Source organism: Jaculus jaculus, chromosome 1, assembly GCF_020740685.1.
Source record: "Jaculus jaculus isolate mJacJac1 chromosome 1, mJacJac1.mat.Y.cur, whole genome shotgun sequence".
Classification (NCBI taxonomy): Eukaryota; Metazoa; Chordata; class Mammalia; order Rodentia; family Dipodidae; genus Jaculus; species Jaculus jaculus.
In genome coordinates this window covers 193611038-193632222 of record NC_059102.1, presented here as the reverse complement: position 1 = coordinate 193632222, position 21185 = coordinate 193611038, and the positions used below count along the sequence as shown (strand labels likewise).

At 38.1% G+C, this 21185-nt stretch overlaps 1 protein-coding gene and 1 pseudogene across 1 annotated transcript in view; both read right to left on the bottom strand.

Moving 5' to 3' along the window:
• Positions 1–952: 952 nt before the first annotated feature.
• On the bottom strand, positions 953–1907 carry LOC101609658 (annotated as a pseudogene).
• A 3-nt stretch (positions 1908–1910) lies between these two features.
• The window catches only part of LOC101611973 (disintegrin and metalloproteinase domain-containing protein 29), a 177377-nt gene continuing 158102 nt past the window's right edge, over positions 1911–21185 (bottom strand). The window contains exons 5-6 of the mRNA XM_004657072.2: positions 6638–6724; positions 1911–2199 (exon numbers count right to left, since the gene is read on the bottom strand). Coding sequence (XP_004657129.2) covers positions 1911–2199; positions 6638–6724 — 376 coding nt within the window. The remainder of the gene's footprint in view (positions 2200–6637; positions 6725–21185) is intronic.

The following is a 21185-nucleotide window of genomic DNA, read 5'->3' as shown; positions in this document are numbered from 1 at the left end:
TAACATCCCAGCATGATTACTATGCAGGGTAACATTCATTTAGCTGTCTAAGTTCTGGCATATTGGTTTAAAGTGACATTCTGAGAGTTAAAATTTACTCTGTTTAAAAGGAATATCATTCTTAAGAAAAAAAAATACTGTATTCCTTTAAAGTATCACTGTTAAATTAGTACTATACAAGAGCTTGTTAGAAAGTAGTTTTCCGTACTTCATCCAAAAAGACTAATCTTAAAAACTTGAAAGCAACTAAGCAACTGATTTGCCTCCAGGCTTTTTAATCTGAAAGCCTAAGGTACTACAAAACAAAACAACAACCCCAAATGTGATAAAAACATATCAGGAAGCAAACTCTAATTTCTGAGCTGCACTGTTTATTTTGCTGCTTGAAACCTAAGTGACAGTATGCCACTGTTAATTACGGGGTTTCATCTAAACCTTTACTACACTGCAGGCACAGAAATAGACGGACACATTTTTGGAGAATTGACATTTTGCAAAATGCAGCAAACATTTTCATTTATACATGAGAAAAGAAAGAGTTCAAAAGGGTATGCATTTCAAGTTATTGCAGGTTATTTGTGAGAGAATTTCTGCAGGTAAAACATGTTTAAATTTAGCCAACAGTAACATGTCAGTGTATTTTAAATCATGACAAAAATCTTCTCTCTTGTCATGTTGCCCATGACAAATTACTATGATGTTGTATGTTTAGGGCAAGATGTCAATACAGCATAAATCCGGTGGTTGTTTTGGTTTTCTTCTGGAGATTAAAGCTATTTTTCTTGGGATAAATGCAGCAGCAAAACACAAATCAGTTGATCAAAAGCATTTCTGCCATAACTCCATTAATTTTCAGGACATATCAACCGACAGTAGTTTTGCCATTCCCAGTTCTTTAAGGATTACACCTCTGCACTGTTGCCTTAAGTAGATCTGTAAAAGCTTGTTCTCCGTTAAGCCAGTTTACTGACCACAGCCTGGTTGAGAGAGTTTAGTTGGTTGGTCTATTTGCCTAGTGCAGTATATCATGAGCCGCCCCTCTTCTGATGATCCAGTTCAAGGAGCTGGTTCACTTGATCAATTTGGCCATGAATAGTGTTATCCAATATGTACTGCACCAGCAAGCTTTCCACATCAGCTACATCTATGTTTAACTCCTTAGAAATAAAAGGAATATGTATTCTTGTGTAAGGCTTAATTAATTTTATAATCACTTACATTCTGTTGTTTCATAAAAGCTCTTCGATGTTTTCTTTTATGAATGGATCATCCATGATGTTGCTGTGGTTTGCTTTTAGAATCTTGTCAAATTCAGTGATGTCATTATTCTCATAGGCACTTACTAAATTCGTCATTGCTAGAATTTCTAGATCATTTTTGTATAGCTTGGCCTCCTGTGAGTCAAATGGATTTATTCCAGACTTCATTAGCATATTTGCTAAGACCAAATATTTTAAGCAAGTAGTTCATCTGGGCTTCCTGATTCATCATAATTCTTGAAGGCTCCAAAAAAATCAGTGTGCGCCTTTTTGAATTCACCTTCTCTCAAGTGCATCTTACCACCTCATTCTCTGATGGCTCCCATGATCAGTGGATGAGGGATGGCAGACTTGATGTGAAGGGACTGTTCACAGAGTGCTTTTAGTTTTTTGTTATTTTTCTGTGCCATGTACATTTGAATCTCCAAAGCATATATCTCTAACAACTGTGTACCTTTTTTCAGGTCACCTTCTCATCAGTCAGGCAGGACTGATGTAATTGGTGTAAAATTTTTTGGAGCTTCCCTACTCTTCTTGTTCTAAATATAATTTTCCAAGCTTTGTGTTTGTCTTAAACCACAGTCTATCATTCTTAGCATCTTTCAAAGCTTCCAAAGTTGTTTCATAAAATTTCTGCAGTAAATCCATCTTCTAGTTCCAAAACCTTTGGAAGCTGCTCAGTGCTGCTTTTGGGTCATCTTTTTTTAATGCTTTGGAATTATAGTACTGATTTTCCAAATCCACATTTGGTTCAGAGTTATTGTCTTCAGAGTATTCCAAGTCGAAATCCTCCTCATCATCGCACATGAAATCATCCTCCATGTCAGACATCTTGGCCGGGAGTGGGGCGCCTGCATCTGATTTTTCTTGCTCTTCCTTTTTTGCTATGGTCTTCTCATTACAATGGTTCAGAAAGCCTATGGTGTGGTATGCTATCCAGCTGTCCAGGAGTGGGTGTGTGGAGGGGGTCAGTGAGTGCAACAGCAATTGACTGTGGAATTCCGAAAGGCTAGGGCAGAGACACTAGCCTGGGTCTCTGTTCGGTGGTGGGTGGGCGCAGCTGTGAGTGGGATGGCGATTGCATGTGTGGAGCTCAAAAATGTTGGGGGGGGGGACACTGCCCTACTGGCCTGGGTTTCGGTTTGGTGATGGGAAGGGACAGTGGTGAGTGGGCTAGCAATCAGACTTGCAGGTGTCAGAAAGGCTATGGCAGGGATAGTGGCCTGCTGGCCTGAGTCCCTCTTTGGGTATGGGAAGGATGGTGGCCAGTGGGCTGGTGATCATGTATGTGGGGCTCAGAAGTCTAGGGCTAGATGGAGACTGGGATGATGATGGTCCAGGTGGGGCTAGTATGGGATACAGCAATCATGCACATAGGATGTCAGCAAGGCTAGGGTGAGAATGGCAGCTGGGTTGGCGATTGCAAGCTCAGTGCTCAGAAAGGCTAGGGGTTGAACAGTGACTGAGATGGGGATCACATGTCCAGGGGTCAGCAAGGCTAAGGTGGGAACTATGACTGGGAAGGTATTCACATCCGTGGAGCTCTGCAAGATGGCTGGAAAGCCTAGGGCAGAGGATCTAGCCTGCTTGCTTTGGTCCACTTGGCCTGCAGTTGGTGCAGAAGTGACCTCCTGCTGGGACTGAGACTAGGATGGCTTGAGGGGATTGGGGGACTGGTAGTCTACCAGAGAGTGTGGGAATCAGTGGATTCTCTGTTGTACTCCTCTTCACCCTCCCAATGGAAGCCTACTAGAATCAGCAAACTGCTAAAAAATAAAAAAAAATAAAAAACTTAAAAACCCAAACCTTAAGGTTTTTGCCTTTCCTTCTCTGTGAGGTGAGATGGGACTAGGTGGATGCCATCTTGACTGGAAGTCAGTATAGATAGTTTATATCTCAACACAATACAGACTATCTATAAAACACCTAAAGTCCCCCCCCCCAAAAAAAAAATCTTAATGGGGAAAGACTAAAGGAGTTGCCACTAAGGAGGGAAAGAAGACAGGGGTGCCCACTCCCACCACTGCTCTCCATTGTAGAACTAGAAATCCTGGCCCAGACAATGAAACAGGAGAAAGAAATAAAAGGGATATAACTTGCATAGGAAGAAATCAAATTTTCCCTATTTGCATGTGATATGATCCTATACATAAATGACCTGAAAGTCTCTATGTCAAAACGTCTAAATGTGATTAATTCCCTCAGTAAAGTGGCAGGATACAAGAATAAACTCACAAAAATAAGTAGATTTTATATGCAAAGGACAAATACGCAGAGAAAAAAATTAATGAGGCTGGTATATTTTCAATAGCCACAAAAAATATCAAATACTTTGGACTAACAGTAACTCAGTAACCAAGAAAGTAAAGACCTCTATAATGAAAACATAAAAACATTCGAGAAAGAAATTGAAACGGACATGAAAAGTTGGAGACCTCCCAAGTTCCTAGATAGGTAAAATTATCATTGGGAAATGGCAATTCTCTCAAAACCCATATACAGATTTAATACACTGCTAATAAAAATTCTCCCATCATTCAGCACAGAGATAAGAAAAACAATCTCTTAATCCATATGGAATGGCAGCAGTCCTTAGATATCCAAACATATCCTCAGCCAAAGAAACACCTCTGGAAGTAATACCATACCCAATCTAAAGCTATACTACAAAGCCATAGTAACAAAACAGCATGGTACTGCCATAAAAACAGACATAGAGACCAATGCAGTAGAGATGAAGACTGGGACCTTAGGTCAAGTAGCTATAGCAACTTGATCTTTGACAAAGGTACCAATAACATAGACTGGAGAAAAGATAATATCTTCAACAAATGGTGCTGGACAAATTGGATAACCACATATAGATAAGTAAAACTAGACATGCTTATCTTATCATACACCAACATCAACTCCAAATAGATCAAAGATGTCAATATAATACCTAAAACTTTTTAACTCCTTGAATAAAAAATAGGAGGAACACTCCACAATACAGGAGTGGGAAAAATTTCCTGTACAAAACCACAGCATCACAGGATTTAAAAATCACTCAACCAGTGGAATTTCATGAAGCTAAAAAGCTTTTGCACAAACATCATCTAAGCAAATAAAACTGATTACCTGCAGAATCAATGAAAATTTTCTCTACCTATACCACTGAGAGAGGCCTAATATCTACAGTCTACAAAGTACTCAAATCAAGTAAGCGACTCAAAACTGGAGAACTGAAAAGAGAGTTATCAGAGGAAAAACTACAAATGGTAATACACACTTTAAAAATGTTAAGTATCCTCAATCATCAGGGAAATTCACAACTGTGAGATTCAACCTTACTCTAGTAAGGATGGCAATCATTAAAAAAAATCAAACAACAAATGTTGGTGAAGATGTGGGGAAAGAGAAAACCTCTCATCCACTGTTGGTGAGAATGCAAACACGTAAACCACTGTTGAAATCAATATGGATCTTTCTTAAAAAGATGTATGTAGAATTATCAACATACTCAGTTATACCCTAAATGCTCCATAATTCACAAAAGAGATATTTGTTAAACCATGCTCATAAGATGCTCAATTTATAATAGCTAGGATCTGGAATTAAGCCAAGTGTCCTTCATGGGATGAATGGATAACAAAGTTGTAGTATCTTTACATAGTAGTAAGTAAAAGCAATACAAAGCAATAATATTTGTAGGAGAATGAATAGATTTGAAACAGATCATATTCAGCAAACTCACACAAACACAGAAAGAAAAAATGTCATATGTTCTCAGTCATCTGTGGCTCCTAACCTGAATAATTTTTAGTTGCTGGCATCCTGACAGGCAATTTAATGCCCATTAGAAAAGGTTTGGGGGGAGGGGAGATAAGAGTAATAAATACAAATTACCCCCCAAAAATTGGTAACATAGAATCCTTTCTTCTTGAATATAGACTAAAAGATTCAACCCTCAACAAGACTATGAGGGGAAGTGTCTGAATAGAAGGGCCATGGAAAGGGTAGAATGAAGCCTAACCTTAAAATTTTTTGGCTATGGCCTGTAGCTCCTGTACCAGAAATTGGTGCCACCCATATTAAACTGTTGACCAGAGAGACCTACAAGGTCACCAAAACAACCCAGAATTTTGTAAAACACTTAAGTACCTGCCTGAGGTAAAAGGCAAGATCCAATTGCTGAGGCCACCATATGGTGGTGACACAGAACATGGACAGACTTGGCTGGAATCCAGAAGAGAGCAAGTCCTGAGACACCCTTTCATGTGCTAGAAAGTGCTACATGAGCTACGGGTGAAAATAGCCAACAATATTTTGAGCAAGCATGGGGTCTATGGTACTCAAAAGCAACCAACCTAACAAGATGTACACACCAGTGCAATGGTGGTGCATAGTTGTGATGGGTAACTCATGATGTTCTGATTGGCTAAGAGATTTGTTCAGTGGAAAGGAACCCATATCTGGAAATGGAAACCAGGTTACAATCCTATGGAGACAAAGATTATGTTCTGTAATGTCAACCTCCCCTTCATCTTTGGCTAAAAGAGGGTCTACATCCATCAAACTCTCCCTATTAATAACACCTCCTCCCATTTAACCTGTGCTGACTTCACTATCTGTTGCTAAATCTTTATTTTTCTTTTTTGATGGTTGTGAGACTTAAGGAGATAAACTACCCCTCATATTTCAGCCAAGGTCCAGAGAAGTGGAGATAAGCAAGAGCACTGCTTCCATGGTGGACCTGATAATCAGTGTCAGGGTGAGGGAAACAGATATAGAGGATTCTCAACACATATCAAAGTAGAATTCTAGAGTCTCCTATTAGCTTATCACTGAAGTAGACTTAAAATGTACCCACCATGGCTCAGAGAATTTTGTGGAAAAGAGGGCAGAAAGATTGTAAGAGCCACAGGTTTGGAGATCATAGCCAGAAGTATTGCACCCCCACAATAACTGACTACTGCTCTTAGAATGCATAACCCACATCCCCATGGGGAATACCACCAACCCTAGTGAAGAACACTTCCAGAAAAATTGGGCAGGGAGGAGGGCAAAGATGTTATTAACACATGATTTATTCCTAAAAATGTATTCTTAATAAATAAATTTATAGAAGAACTAAAAAGTAGTAATTTCCATGACTTTAACTAAATCTGTGTTTTGGCCTTAGGAAAAACTATGTTATAACACTTACTTATGAACCTCTATCTTAATTATTTGTCAAAATAACAGCAGTATGAAATAAATTTTATTTTGCCAATTTTCAAGCTGAAACACCTGATAATTCAACTGTTAAGAAACTCAGCTGATAAAAACTGTAGAAATGAGATCTGAACTCATTATATTTTATTGAAAGTTTGGAATGAGCCCAATAAATTACTCACCTTTCTTCACTTTCAGCAATAACTTTGAAGGATTTATACATTTGCCCATCTAATGCCTTTCTGCTGTGCTCTTCTGTCAGCACTACTCTGTGAAAGAATTTGTAGCAATAATTCACAGGAAAAGTCAACTGTTTTGTAAATTGGGCAAATAAATTAATAATAATAAAATGGTATTATAATTATTTCACTCCGGGTATTTTTTCAAAGAGAAAAATATACATATATAACCATGTTTATTATTTTTATAGAAAATATATTATATAAATAAAATGTACATGTAGAAATTATTTTTATAGAACTTATCTTCATGCAGTCTATTCATCTAGACTGCCAAATATAGTACATATGTACTTTATGTATGAAATAACAAATACACTTATAAAATAAATCAGAATATATTCACAAAACATGTAAAAAAGTACATTGCATAATTAAAGTTTTCTAGGGTTTTTACTAAAAAAGCAAATATGGGCTAGAGAGATGCTTAGTGGTTAAGGAACTTGTCTGCGAAGCCTAAAGACCTAGTTTTGATTCCCCAGAACTCCTAAAAGCCAGTTCCATAAGGTGACACATGTATCTGTATTTGCAGTGACTAGAGGTCCTGCCATGCCCATTTTCTGTCTGTCTGCCTCTCTCTCTCTCTCTAACAAACAAATATATACTCTTTTTTTTCTTAAACGGTGGCTAGAGAGAACTTCAACTGGAAAAAAATGGTCCATCCTTACAGCTCCATACAATGTTCTTTTTGGTTTTGAATACAGGGACATCACCCTGTTTTCCAGGCCACACCTCAGCAGTGGCTCCTGGAACTCTGTACACTTTATGTCCTGCTTCCTTACATTTTTCATGCTTCTAAAATCAACAAGGTATGCTGTAGACCAGCCAAATTGTTATTCCAAGGGTGGGGGGGCAAATAAATTGTGACCTTGGAGAACAGGTCATATCCTTCAAGTCCCATCCTTTCAAAAAGATTTGCGTTCTAAACCGGGCATGGTGGTGCACGCCTTTAATCCCAGGACTCAGGAGGCAGAGGTAGGAGGATTACCGTTAGTTCGAGGCCACCCTGAGACTCCATAGTGAATTCCAGGTCAGCCTGGGCTAGAGTGAGACCCTACCTTGAAAAACCAAAAAAAAAAAAAAAACAAAAAAAAACAGGATTTGCATTCTGTTTAATCCTTTTCTGGTACCCTTAGGCACCTTTCCATTGTTTCAAAGTAAAGTTGTTCTCTGATGCTTAATGGTGGTAGTCTGTTTAAAAATCACAGTTTTAGTAACCTAAAAACCAATCTCTGGGCTAGTGACTTTAAACTTGTTTAAATGTTTAATGTGATAAACCATAAATATTTCATCATTTTGTTCTGTATCTACCACCAAGCACACCAGCCCATTACTTTTAAGTTCAATGTTGATTATATTCTTAGGGCTTGGGAAGAAGAACATAGCCAGCCCTATGCAAGTAGCTCAGACCCAATAAAGTTATCTGCTCTCTTTCCTTTTCTTTTGAAAATCCATACACCTTTTCAGCCTACAATTCTCACTAGATTTTGCATTTGCATACTCTCATAGGCAAAGCCTATAAAAGTTTGTATGCCACTCTGTGAGACTTCTGCAGTCCCAAGAAACAAGTCCTTCCATATTCTTCTAGCACACAAATTCCAAAAGACCAAAATCCACATGGTGAGATTCATCACAAAACAACCCACCTCTGTGATACAAAATTAATACATGAAGGACTTATGAATCATTGATCATGTTGGAAATATTATTTTGGACCATAAAACTTACAGGCTTAGAGATGGTCAGACTCAGGGAGTTATCAGACCACCTAAGAACCAGTTCTATTCCCCTCTCAGAAAGTGATCAGTAAACAAAAGGCTTGGCCTTCCCATTGTTCACTCTCAAAGAAAAGTAAACAGCTTATTGACCCATCATAAGTTTGTTTAACACTACCTTCACTGCCCCCATCTCTGGCTTTCCTGAACCCTAACTCCTTAAGGTCACCAATGCCTACTCAAGGGGGCTACCATTCTCATTTCCCATGGGAGAAGGATGCCCCTGTGCATATTCAATTAAAATCTGTGCTGCTGAGGTTGGCTCGTTTCTTTCTTATATTCCTCACATATCTCTGGTCAATCCTGAATTCTACCAATACGCATTCATAACAAATAGGCTAAAAATATATGCTGAAATATATAATGTCATATATCAGTGAATATAGACCTATTCATATATAAGTAAATATAATCTGCACTAGTTTTTATAGAGTAAAAATGCGAGGCCAAGAGGTTTTACTGTGTGTTTTCCATTGTATTACTCATTATCTGTCTTTCATGTTATTTCATTTTTAACAGATATAATGTGGCAGCTCATTTGGCCTGGCATGCCAGCTCAGCTTCCATAAGGAAGGATTAAGCCCAAGAACAGTACATCCTGAGAGGACACTTACTGAGGAGGAAGAAGACGAGGAAGGGAAGAAGAGCAAGGCTGAATTGTGGTGGGGGTGAAAGCTGGTAACAGGCAGAGATATACTGAAGCCTTCCAAGGGTCAATGGAGCTCAATGATCTGGTCAAGGGAAAGAAGGTCTGGTCTTCCAATAGGGCAACCAGAAGCCTTCTATCTGAGTCACAGCACCAGATGTAAGGTTCAAGAGTGACCAAAGTAATGCAAATCACTCTGAGGCAAAGATGAAAGATTTTATTTGGGAAAAACATGAGCTGCCAGGGCTGCCTCACAAGAGAGGAGCACAGCCAACCTGTGTTTCCAGATAGTGTGCTTTATAGGGCTTTTCAATTGGGCGAAAGTGGGGAAGGGAAAATAACAAACAGTGAGGGTGTGAGACCAGAACAGAGAGCAGGCAACTTCCAAGATAAGGTGCAAGAAACCATGACCTTGGGGCATTGTTAGACAAGGAAGTGATAATGGCTGGGTGGTTCTTGAGGAATGTGGATAATCCACTTCCTTATGTCTGTTGCCATCCTGCTGGCCTTGGTGACTCCATTTTGGGAGCCTGTCACAACCTAACAATATTATCATTTCTTCAAAAGTATATCATTGCAGTATCATTTTGCTTGCATTGTATCATTTGTTTTCTGATTATTATTATAGTTATGTAAGTATTATTAAGTTTCTTCTTCATTTTTACAAACATCCAGAAAACATGCTGCTTATATAGGTTCTTATGCCATGTAAGACATCATATATTTGAGCTCAAGAGACGTTAAAATTATTTTTAAATATTTATATTTGAATTTCAAAACTATGGTAAACATATTTTGAGATTTCTTTATTGGATTATAAACTTTTTATTTGCACCTGCTTCTCAATATGATCATTAATACTATAACAAGATTGTGTTCCAAAATTGTGCATAGCAGACCTGAGGTTTGTAGGAGTCTTTAATCATTTAATCCTGCAAGAGTGCCACAATAGGCCAGGCATAGTGGCACACACCATTAATCCCAGCATTCGGGAGGCAGAGATAGGAGGATTGCCATGAGTTCAAGGCCACCCTGAGACTCCATAATGAATTCCAAGTCAGCTTGGGCTACAGTGAAACCCTACCTCGAACCCCCCCCACAAAAAAAGAGTGTCCAAATAAAAAAGAAGATATTTTAAACAAACACAAACTTAACTCAGTTTTAGTTTCCATCCAAGCAATACTGAGTAAAACTAAAATTCCAAATAAAAGTTAAAATTTACCATAACAATAATTTCGGTTTTATTTACCTACAAAAGGCTTTTTTCTTTTAAATTTTAAATGGGATTGAATATTGAATAAGGTATGTGGTTCATGCTCTCAATAAAGATATATAGGTCATCACATACTATATGATAATGGTAGCAATAAAATTATAAAGATATCAGTAATAATAGGTATCTATAATTCTTTTAAGATTGTCTTAACAAAAAAATAAACTCATTAAATTAAACTTTAGAAAGAAAAAAATTACTGAAATAAAGACTGAATTATTTCATACCATATAATTACTATTTTTAATGATCATTCATATGAGAAAACAGAAAAGAATGAGGCATAAATTTTTAAACATCTATGTTTATATTTTGATAGAAAGTATAAGGCTATCTTATTAATAATTGAAGTAACCTAAATATGGGAATTTTGTGGGAATTATTTAATTACATATTCACAATATTTAAAAATAATACCCAAGAAAATTTACAATTCTTCTTTTTATTGCTTCAGATAATATCCAATGATGAAGAGATTATCAAACCACTAAGTTCTCTTCTTAGAGAGATTTTATTAATTCATTTCTGTATACATTCTCATTTTAATTTCTCCTGCATTGTCAATTTTAATAGCAGTTTGGGGAACAAATGAGAAAGCTAATTCTGAAATTTTTATGACACTTTTAAATTGGAAAGATGTTCTTAGAAGAGAAAAGAGAATATGGAGAGAGGAGCAATGAAAATAATTAGATTAATTATTTCACATAATGGAAGATATTTATTAAATATTTTTCCAGATGTGGCCCTTTGAAGACCTTGCACTTTGAAGGTGCCAGTTTTAAACCACAATCACATGCTATGAAGAGATATTTGAGATTATACTATAAATAATTTTTGTACTAGAAGGATAAAATTTTTTTACTATTCATTATTCTTAAATTTTTTTTGTTATTTTCTTTGTGCAATGTTTGTCTAATTCTTTTTCCTTAGAATTTTTAAAACATCTATTATGTGCCTCATGTTGCTATAACAAGTGTCCAGGATTCGCAATGCAAATATTGTATCTCTTGGTTTTATGGAAATTTACAGGGGAGAGAAAATATTTTTTTTTTTCCAAAAAACTTGCAAAGTAGATGTGAGCAGCATGCCAGTTATACACATTATAGGAAAAGTTATTTTCTTATGTTTAAAATAAGGGAGACTGTAATTGTTAATGGTTCTACTGATGGAGATTATACATAAGAAAACTCTGAAAGAACACAGTGTCTTTACACCTGGCTGGCTATACTACTCTCTCATGAGTGCTTTTTACCTGGCTGACCCTCCCCTCTTTCATTTTTTTTTTAATTTAATTTATTAGTTTTCTTTTTGGCAAATACAGGCAGTTTGGTAGCATTGTTTATGCTCATCCATGATCTACCCCCTCCCATTTGACCCTCCTTGTTGATGTAAATGGGCGTGCATTGTGGAGTTAGAGCACAGTTATTGGTACAATAAATGTCTCTGCATATCATGACCCAACATGTGACTCTGACATTCTTTCCATCCCCTCTTCTGCAAAATTTCCCTGAGCCATGTTGGGTTCATTATTGGTCTGCTTCAGTGATGAGGTGTTGGGGGCTTCTGAGGCTCTGGCTCTCTGATTTGGTAGGAGTTGATTTTTCTCTGTGATGGTCTCCTTCCCCTTTGTGCTGGTATCTGGTTCATCAGGAAAACATCACCCTTGCTTGTTTCGCCAATTGTCCTTAGTTTCAGTCAGGCCCCTTTTGAGGTATGTTGGGGCAGCTCTCTCCTTAGGATCTGCATTTATCTGAAAAATAGAAGCAGATTTTCCAACGGAGAGTAAGTTAGCACCCAGAAAATTGAGATAACACTTACTTTTTTGATAGAGAGTTTGATAGTTGTAGGCCCTCTTGTACCCCATGATTGATGGTAGGTTGATACAGGAGAGTGGGCTTATGTTTGGGTGTGGTTCTGATTTGTCTCTCAGCTCCAGCTATGGGTCTCGTACCACTGAGTGGATCAGTTAGCCAAATCAAGAGCAGTTGGTTCCCCACCATGGTTGTGTGCCACTATTGCACTTGTGTAGGCATCACATCAGGTTATTTGTTGCTAAGTAGGTTAGATTATGAGTTGCTTGGACAGATATTGGTCATTTTCCCCAGTCGCCCATGTAGCACCTTCTGGCACTAGACACATTGACTGTCTGGGGACTGACTCTCTCCTGGCTTCCAGCCATGCCATTCAATTTCACATGTCAGCCACTTATAGAGTCTTCAGCAATAGGTTCTTAGCACTGGCCTTTGGTGGGTCATCAAGTACTCTGACAGAAGTCTGTCATTGTTTTGGGAAACCTTGTAGGTTTCTCTGATCAAAAGCTCATTGTGGATGGTAGCCCCAAGCTGGAAGTGGTGGTTACAGGTCAGTGCCCACTAAGAAATTGAGGAAAAACATAACTAATATACAAGAGTTACAGAGGAGAGAGAGAGAGGGGAGAGGGGGAGAGGGAGGGAGGGAAGATGTAGGAGATTTAGGTCAGTCTTGATCCTACCCTCTCCAGTGTCTTGTGGTTCAGGTGTTACACTCCTGTAAGGGTCTAGTGAAGGTTCAGCCATTTGGTCTGTCTTTTAGGAAATAGAATTTTATGGTACCATTGCCGTTTGGGTCCAGATTACTGTTTTCCATCCTTCAATGCCCTCCCTGCCCAACCCATACATCCTATTGTCTAGTCCATGAGGTGCGTGCTGGGTATGTAAGATATCTTGGGTAGATTCAAGTTAGGTTTTGTAGATGAGTGAGACTATGTGTCGATTTTTTTTTTTTTTCTGTGATTGGGTAAATTCACTGAGAATGATGTGTTCCAGGTTCAACCATTTTTTCTCGAATTTCTTTGTGTCATTTTTTTTTCTTACTGCTGTATAGAATTCCATTGTGTAGATATACCACATCTTTGTTATCTATTTTTCTAATGATGGACATCTGGGTTGATTCCAGCTTTTAGCTACTATGAATTGAGCCGCTACAAACATGGTTGAGCAAATCTCTCTGGCCTGTGGTTTGAAGGATTTAGGGTAGATGTCCAAGGGTATAACTGGGTCTGTTGGCATCACTATAGTCAGCTTTTTTAGGAGTCTCCATATTGCTTTCCAAAGTGGTTGTGCCATCCTACACTCACCAACAGTGAATGAAAGTTCCTGCTTCTCCACATCCTTGCCAGCATTTATTTTCATTTGATTTGTTGATGTTGGCTATCCTTCTTGGGGTAAGGTGGAATCTCATAGTTGTTTTAATTTGCATTTCTCTGGTGATTAGGGATGATGAACATTTTCTTAAGTGTGTGTTTACCATTTGTATATCTTCCTCTGTGAATGGCCTGTTCAACTCTGCGCCCCATTTTGTGAGTGGGGTATTTGTCTTCTTATTGTTTAGACTTTTGAGTTCTTTGTAGATTCTAGAGATTAGGACTCTATCAGTTGGATAAGCTGCAAATATTTTCTCCCATTCTGTGGGTATTCTATTGGATTTGCTTATTATATGCTTGTCTGTAAAGAAACTCTTCAGCTTCATATGATCCGATTGGTTGAATGACTGTTTAAGAATGTGAGCCACTGAGGTTTTGTTCAGGAAGTCTTTTTCCATTCCTATATCATATATAAATAATATATGATAAAAAATATATATGTATTTGAGTATCTGGTCTAATGTTGATGACTTTCATCCATTTGGATTTGAGTGTAGTGCATGGTGAAATGTGTGGATCAAGTTTTAGTTTTCTGCATGTGGTTATCCCGTTTGTCCAGCACCATTTGTTGAAGATGCTATCTTTTTTCCAGCCTATATTGTTTGGGCCTTTGTCAAATATCAAATAGGTATAGTTGCTTGACCCAAAATCCGGGTCCTCAAGTCTATTCCATTGGCATATACTCCTGTTTTTATGCCAGTACCATGCTGTTTTTGTTACTATGGCTTTGTAGTATAGCTTTAGATCAGGTATGGTGATGCCACCAGAGGTATTTCTTTTGCTGAGGGTATGTTTGGATATGCAAGGCCTTCTGCCTTTCCATATGAAATTTGAGATCATTTTTTCTATCTCTGTGAAGAACACTGTAGGGATTTTAATTGGATGCATTAAATCTATATATTACCTTTGGTAGAATTGTCATCTTCACAATGTTAATTCTGCCTATCCAGGAGCATGGGAGGTCTTTCCATCTTCTCAAGTCCTCCTCAATTTCTTTTTTGAGTGTTTTTATATTTTCATTGTATAGATCTTTTACTTCTTTGGTTAACATTATTCCAAGTTATTTTATTTTCTTTTTTTGTTGCTATTGAAAATGGGACTATGTCCTTTATTTCTTTTACTTTTTCAATCTCCATGAGTGTGATGGGTTCATTGAGGTGATTAATCTGCTCTGAGTTTAGCTTTGGTACATGATATGCATCCAGGAATTTATCCATCTCCTCCACATTTTCCAGTTTTGTGGAGTAGAGGTTTTTCAAATAAGTCCTGATGATTCTGCCAATTTCACTTATGTCTGTTGTGATCTCTTCTTTTTCATTTTGAATTTTGTTAATTTGGAGTCTCTCCTTTTTTTGCTTGATCAAATTGGCCAGAGGTTTGTCAATCTTGTTTATTTTTTCAAAGAACCAGCTCTTTGTTTTGTCAATTGCCTTAATTGTTTCCTTGGTTTCCAATTCATTAATTTCTGCTCTGATTTTAATTATTTCTTTCCTTCTGGAGCTCTTTGGGTTGGATTTTTCTTGTTTTTCCAATGCCTTTAGGTGGATGGTTAGGCTATTGATTTGGGATCTTTCTGTCTTTTTTTTGAAGGCATTGGGTGCTATGAATTTACCCCTGAGGACTGCCTTCATTGTGTCCCATAAGTTTTGGTATGATGTGTTCTCATTGTCATTCAATTCCAGGAATTTTGCAATTTCCTTTTTTATTTCATCCACTATCCATTTATTGTTTAAGAGTGTGCTGTTCAGTTTCCAGGTGCCTTTGGGATTCTTGCTGGTTCTTTTGTTGCTGATTTCTAGCAATATAGCATTGTGATCTGATATCATGCAGGGAATTATATCAATCTTCCTAAATATGTGGAGGCAGTCTTTGTGACCCAGTATATGGTCTATTTTAGAGAATGTTCCATGGGCTGCTGAGCAGAATGTGTAGTCTGCGGATTTGGGAAGCAAGTTCTGTAAATGTCCATTAGGTCTATGTGTTCTATGTTTTTTTTTTTTTTAATTTTTGTTTATTTATTTATTTGAGAGCCACAGACAGAGAAAGAGTGAGAGAAAGAATGGGTACACCAGGACTTCCAGCCACTGCAAACGAACTCCAGACGCATGCGCCCGCTTGGGCATCTGGCTAATGTGGGTCCTGGAGAATCAAGCTTCAAACCGAGTTCCTTAGGCTTCACAGGCAAGCGCTTAACTGCTAAGCCATCTCTCCAGCCCTGTTCTATTGTTTTGTTGAGCTCTCTTACATCCCTGTTGAGTTTCTCTTTGGATGATCTGTCTATTACTGATAATGGTGTGTTGAAGTCCCCAGCTATGATGGTGTTGGTGGTTATTTCTGTTTTATTGTCAAGTAGGTTTTGTTTTATGAACTGTGGTGCCCCTGTGTTTGGTGCATACAGATTTATGATTGTAATATCCTCTGGATGGGTTTTTCCCTTTATAAGTAGGAAGTAGCTTTCTTTGTCTTTTTTGTTTTTGGTTTGAAATCAATTTTATCTGATATTAATATAGCTACACCTGCTTGTTTCTTATTCCCATTTGCTTGGAATATTGTTTTCCACCCTTTCATACTGAGGAGGTTTCTGTCTTTAGTGGTAAGCTGGGTTTCTTGAATGCAGCAGATTAAGGGCTCTAATTTTTTGATCCACCCATTAGCTTGTGTCTCTTGATGGGTGAATTAAGGCCATTAACATATAGGGTGATGATTGTGAGATTTGATTTGATCCCTGCCATGTTGCTGTGGTAGAGGTGTGTTGGTGTTTTCATGGAATTTGAAATTTTTGTGTCATCTCTGGGTTTGGTTGTTGTGATCTGCTTCTTGTAGGCATTTGTGTTTGGTTATTTGTTTCTTCTCTGTGGAGAATTTCCTGGAATACTTTCTGTAGGTTTGTTTTTGTGTTCATATAATTGTAAATCTGAGTTTTGTCATGGAAAGTTTTCCTTTCACCATCTATTATAATGGAGACTTTTGCCAGGTAGAGCAGTTTGGGTTGGAAGCCATAATTTCTTAGAGTTTGGAGAGTTTCATTCCAGGCCCTTCTAGCTTTCGGGGTTTCCATTGAGAAGTCTGAAGTAATTCTGATGGGGTTTCCTTTGAAAGTGGTGTGCTGTTTTTCCCTAGCTGCTTTTAGGATTTTTTTGTTGGTGTCAATGTTTAGAGTCTTAATGACAATATGTTTGGGGGAGTTTCGCCTTTGGTCTAGTCTGTTAGGAGTTCTGTTTGCTTCTTGTATGTTGATGGGCCTTTCTTTTAAGAGACTGGGTTAGTTTTCTTCAATTATTGTGTTAAATAATTTCTCCATGCCTTTGGTCTGAAATTCTTCTCCTTTTGGTATTCCAATGATTCTGATATTAGGACATTTAAGTGTATCCCACAATTCTCTCATGTTCTGTTCACAGGAACTTTTGAACTTACTGAAATTTTTGGACTCTCTAAGTGTTTCTTCCATCGTTTCTTCCAGATCAGAGTTTCTATCTTCCACTTCACTGATTGTATTCTTGAGAGCCTCTAGCGAGTTTTGGACTTGTTCAATTAAGTTTTCATTTTCTACTACTTTCCTATGTATCACTTTCATTGCTCTGTCCAGCTCTCTTTTCATCTCATTTTCTGATTTTTTTAATGATTCTTGGAAATCATCCTTGCATTTCTTTATGCTTTCAGTTAGTGTGGCCAGCTGACTTTTAAGGTCCTCTTTTTTTTTCACTCTCCCTCAACTCTCTTAGCTCACTTTGAATTCCTTCCAGCATCTTATCATATTGCTCTAGCTTACTGATGGTAGCATCCACATGATTATCTGTTCTTTGTAGCCTTCCTGAAAGTTCTAGCAGTAGGTTGGTCAGGGTTGCATTGCTCATAGCTTCTACTTGATGTTCTGATCCTAAACACTCTTCTATGTTTTGGTTAGATGTAATCCTTGTTGGACCTGGTGATCTGCCTGGATTTTCTTGCATTTTATTTTTCATGTTATTTCTTTTGTGCTGTGTTCTACCCATGTCAGTATATGGGCAGGTAGGTAGGTTGAGCAGTCTGGGCTCTAGCTCAATGAGAATCCAAGGCAGCCTGGGGCAGTTGCAAGCAGCCTGGGTTTTTGCTGTCTCTTGCCAAAGCCGCCTATCTATTGCCTCACAGGGGCGCCAAATTTGCCTGAATTCTCACCCAGTAATGCACCAAATCTGCCTGCCTTTCGCGCTTGAAAGGAGACTGAGGTAGTAAGCCCTGAAGCTGTCCAAACTCTGGCTGGGAACACTGGGACCTGCAAAGAGTCTGTGCTCCTCCACTTCAGGAGAGTGGGGTCTGGGTGGCAATGGACAGGTACGGGATGGCACCTGAGGTGGCACTAGTGACTCAGTGTGGGCTTGTTTGGCCCTTGCTGTGGGACTGGACCCACTGCACGTGCAATTGTAGTGCAGAGGCAGCTGATGCGGGCACGGGGTCAGCACACAGTAGAGGCTGGCTGGCGGGCAAGCGATTGGAGCACAGCAGCGGGGGGTCTGGCAGCCACCTAATCACAGCAGAGGTGGCCCCAGCAGGTGTGCGAACTGAGCACAGCGTGGCGGGCCAATGCGCGTGATCAGAGCACAATGGCGGAGATCCCCGCGTCAGCGCAGCAGGCTGGCAGGCGCCCGATGTGCTGGCGGGCCCACAATAGGAGCACAGCCACTTGGGGTGCAGGGCACGGTGGCTGTATTGGGGTGTAGTCTACCCACCTGAGGGGGGATCCGTGATTCCCTGTTTTTCCCCCACTCTGTGCCCTCCCACTGGCAAGAAGACCCTGATAACCCTTAATTTCTTGCTTTTCTTTCCCCAGTATCTGGAGTGCAGCTAGGTGGTCGTCATCTTGGCCAGAAGTCACCCCCTCTCTCATTTTTATGTGTCCTTATCATGTTTGGCTGCCTTTCTTCAGCTTTGGAGCCAAGTTTCTTGAGCATTCATGCCAGTGTGGACTGAAGACCAGTAGTAGCTCTTCAGGACTCCTCCAGGATTTAATTCTTGATTGGAATTGCTGAGGTATCTATCCATGTGAACTGAGCAGCTACCAGGCTTTTTGACTCTTAAAACATGCAATTACCTATTGTTGGATTGCTGCAAACTAAAAAATAAATCCTTATTTTAAAATACCAATTCATTCTATCAGTTATGTTCCTCTAGAGAACCCTGAATAATACAAAGAGATTTTATTACATGCAATGAGAGATCATGGGCAAAGGCAGGAGGTTGCATTTCATCACATCACAAAGTATACTGATTTGGATTACTGAATGATAAAATATATTGTGAGAGCAGCAAAATATGAGATTAGAGATTGTCATGTGCCTCATATAGAGGCTACTACCATTTAAAAGAACTCATGCTTATTCCGGAAATCATGGAAAAACCAATGAACTTTTTGAAATATTATTCAATAACTATTCGTATCATGAATACATAATCTATTTAATGAGTATATACCTAACACCTAGAGTACATGTGCTAATGTGGAAACTTTTAATTTAAATAAAAAATTGAAATTCTAAGCTGGGAATGGTGGTGCATGCCTTTAATCCCAGCATTCAGGAGGCAGAGGTAGAAGTATCACTGTGAGTTGGAGGCCACTTTGAGAATACACAGTGAATTCCCAGCCAGCCTGAGCTAGAGTGAGACCCTAATTTGAAAAAAAAGAAAATATTGTAATTCTAAAATATGAACAGAAATATTACTTAATTTCATTTTTTTCATAGATTTATCCCCAATAACTATGAGGTACAGATCTGATGATTATAACTCTACAAGAGAAACCCTATAGCACTAATATTCCTGGAACAAATTTGGTGATTGTATATCTAGATGAAAATCCCCATAGCATTAACATTCATGGAAGCAGGTGTCAATGAGCTGGAATTTCCATAACTTAATAATGATGTGTAATAATGAGATACATCATGCAGAATAAGATGGATTTCATATATGATGACTACCACCATATGGAAAATAGAATAACTTTAGGAAACCCACAGATGTCAGCTTTGGTCAACTTGAAATAATTTTTTAACAGATACAAAGGTGGGTATTCTTTAAAGTAGTGTATATATTGATAAGTTCAATAATTGACTTTTAAAGTGTGCTATCCAACCACAGGTGTTACTATTATTTTCTCACTGAAATGAGTTTTTCTCAAGTTTGTATTACAAAGTACATGAGATTTAAGCAATAATCTTTCACAGTATTATAAATATTTGCTTATCAAAAGTAAGAAGGCATATTAATCAAGTATCTGCAAAGGGAAACTGTGGAAGCAAAAAGTAATTTAATAAAAAAAGAATGAAAATGTAGCTTCATGAAGGTTTAAAACATGTGTCTTAAAGGTTTCACAGTTTATACCACTGCTAATACATGCAGGGGCCTGTGGTACACTGCATATTTTTCTCCCTCTATTTCAGTTTCATCTCACACTAGGTCTCAGATTTGTTTTTATCTATGCACAAGCACACTTAAACATCTTTACTACTTTGACTAAATACTGCTTTTATAGTCCTGGAAAACTCTAGAAAAACATTAGCACCAGATCATTTGCTACATGCTGTAAAGTACATATATGTCTCCTTCATATAACCTTCAAGAGCTAGAATTATAGATTTACTTGTTGGTAACCTTATTTACAAGTTTAAAAAAAATAATAAAACAGTGCTCACCTGAGCCTTCTGTTTCCAAAGCCTTCTCTTAAAATTTATAGAAAATAGTTAACTCATTCTAGAAGGTCAGTTGAGGAACACTATTCCTAAGAAAGTATATCAAACCAGTATAAGAATGATCACCTGAAAGAATGAATTCTAGTCTCATAGTTAGTAATTCCCCAAATGGCACCCAATGACATTTTTACTTGTTTTGTTATAGATTAAAAACAAACAATGAAGTGAGAGAAAATTGGTATACCATTTGCATTAAGAACACCACAAGATGTGGTCACTTACAGTTTATATTCCACATATGAATATCAAGAAAAAGAAGAATTCTCTGAAGTTATTTATTATATTTTGGCATCAGAAAATTTGTGGAAACCTGCCATGCTAGGTCAGCATGATGTAGGTGACTGTTAGTCCATGCTGTCTTTTGCAAAGATAAAGAATTTTGTGATTGTTCCAATTTTGCATGTGAAATGTAGTCACAAACCCATTCTCAGAGAGTTCACAGTAATGAATAATAAACCATGAAATCAGATAAAAGTTGGTTTAAAAAATAACAAAACCTCGGGCTGGGGAGATGTTTTACCTGTTAAGCACTTGCCTGTGAAGCTTATGGACCCAGTTCAAGGTTCGATTCCCTAAGACTCACGTTAACCAGATGCACAAGGGGGCACATGCGTCTGGAGTTCATTTGCAGTGGCTGGAAGCCCTGGCATGCCCATTCTCTTTCTCTTCCTTTCTCTCTCTCTCTCTCTCTCTCTCTCTCTCTCACTCTCACTCTCAAATAAATAAATAAAGGTACAACAAAAAACAAAAACAAAAAGAAACCTCAAAGCCTTAAACAAAATTAACCATTTGTTTAAGGAAAAAAATAACCAATGTAAATGAGAAAGAATAAATATACTAATGAAATACCACAACAGCTGAATAACTCACATAGCTAAATACTCTCTTTAA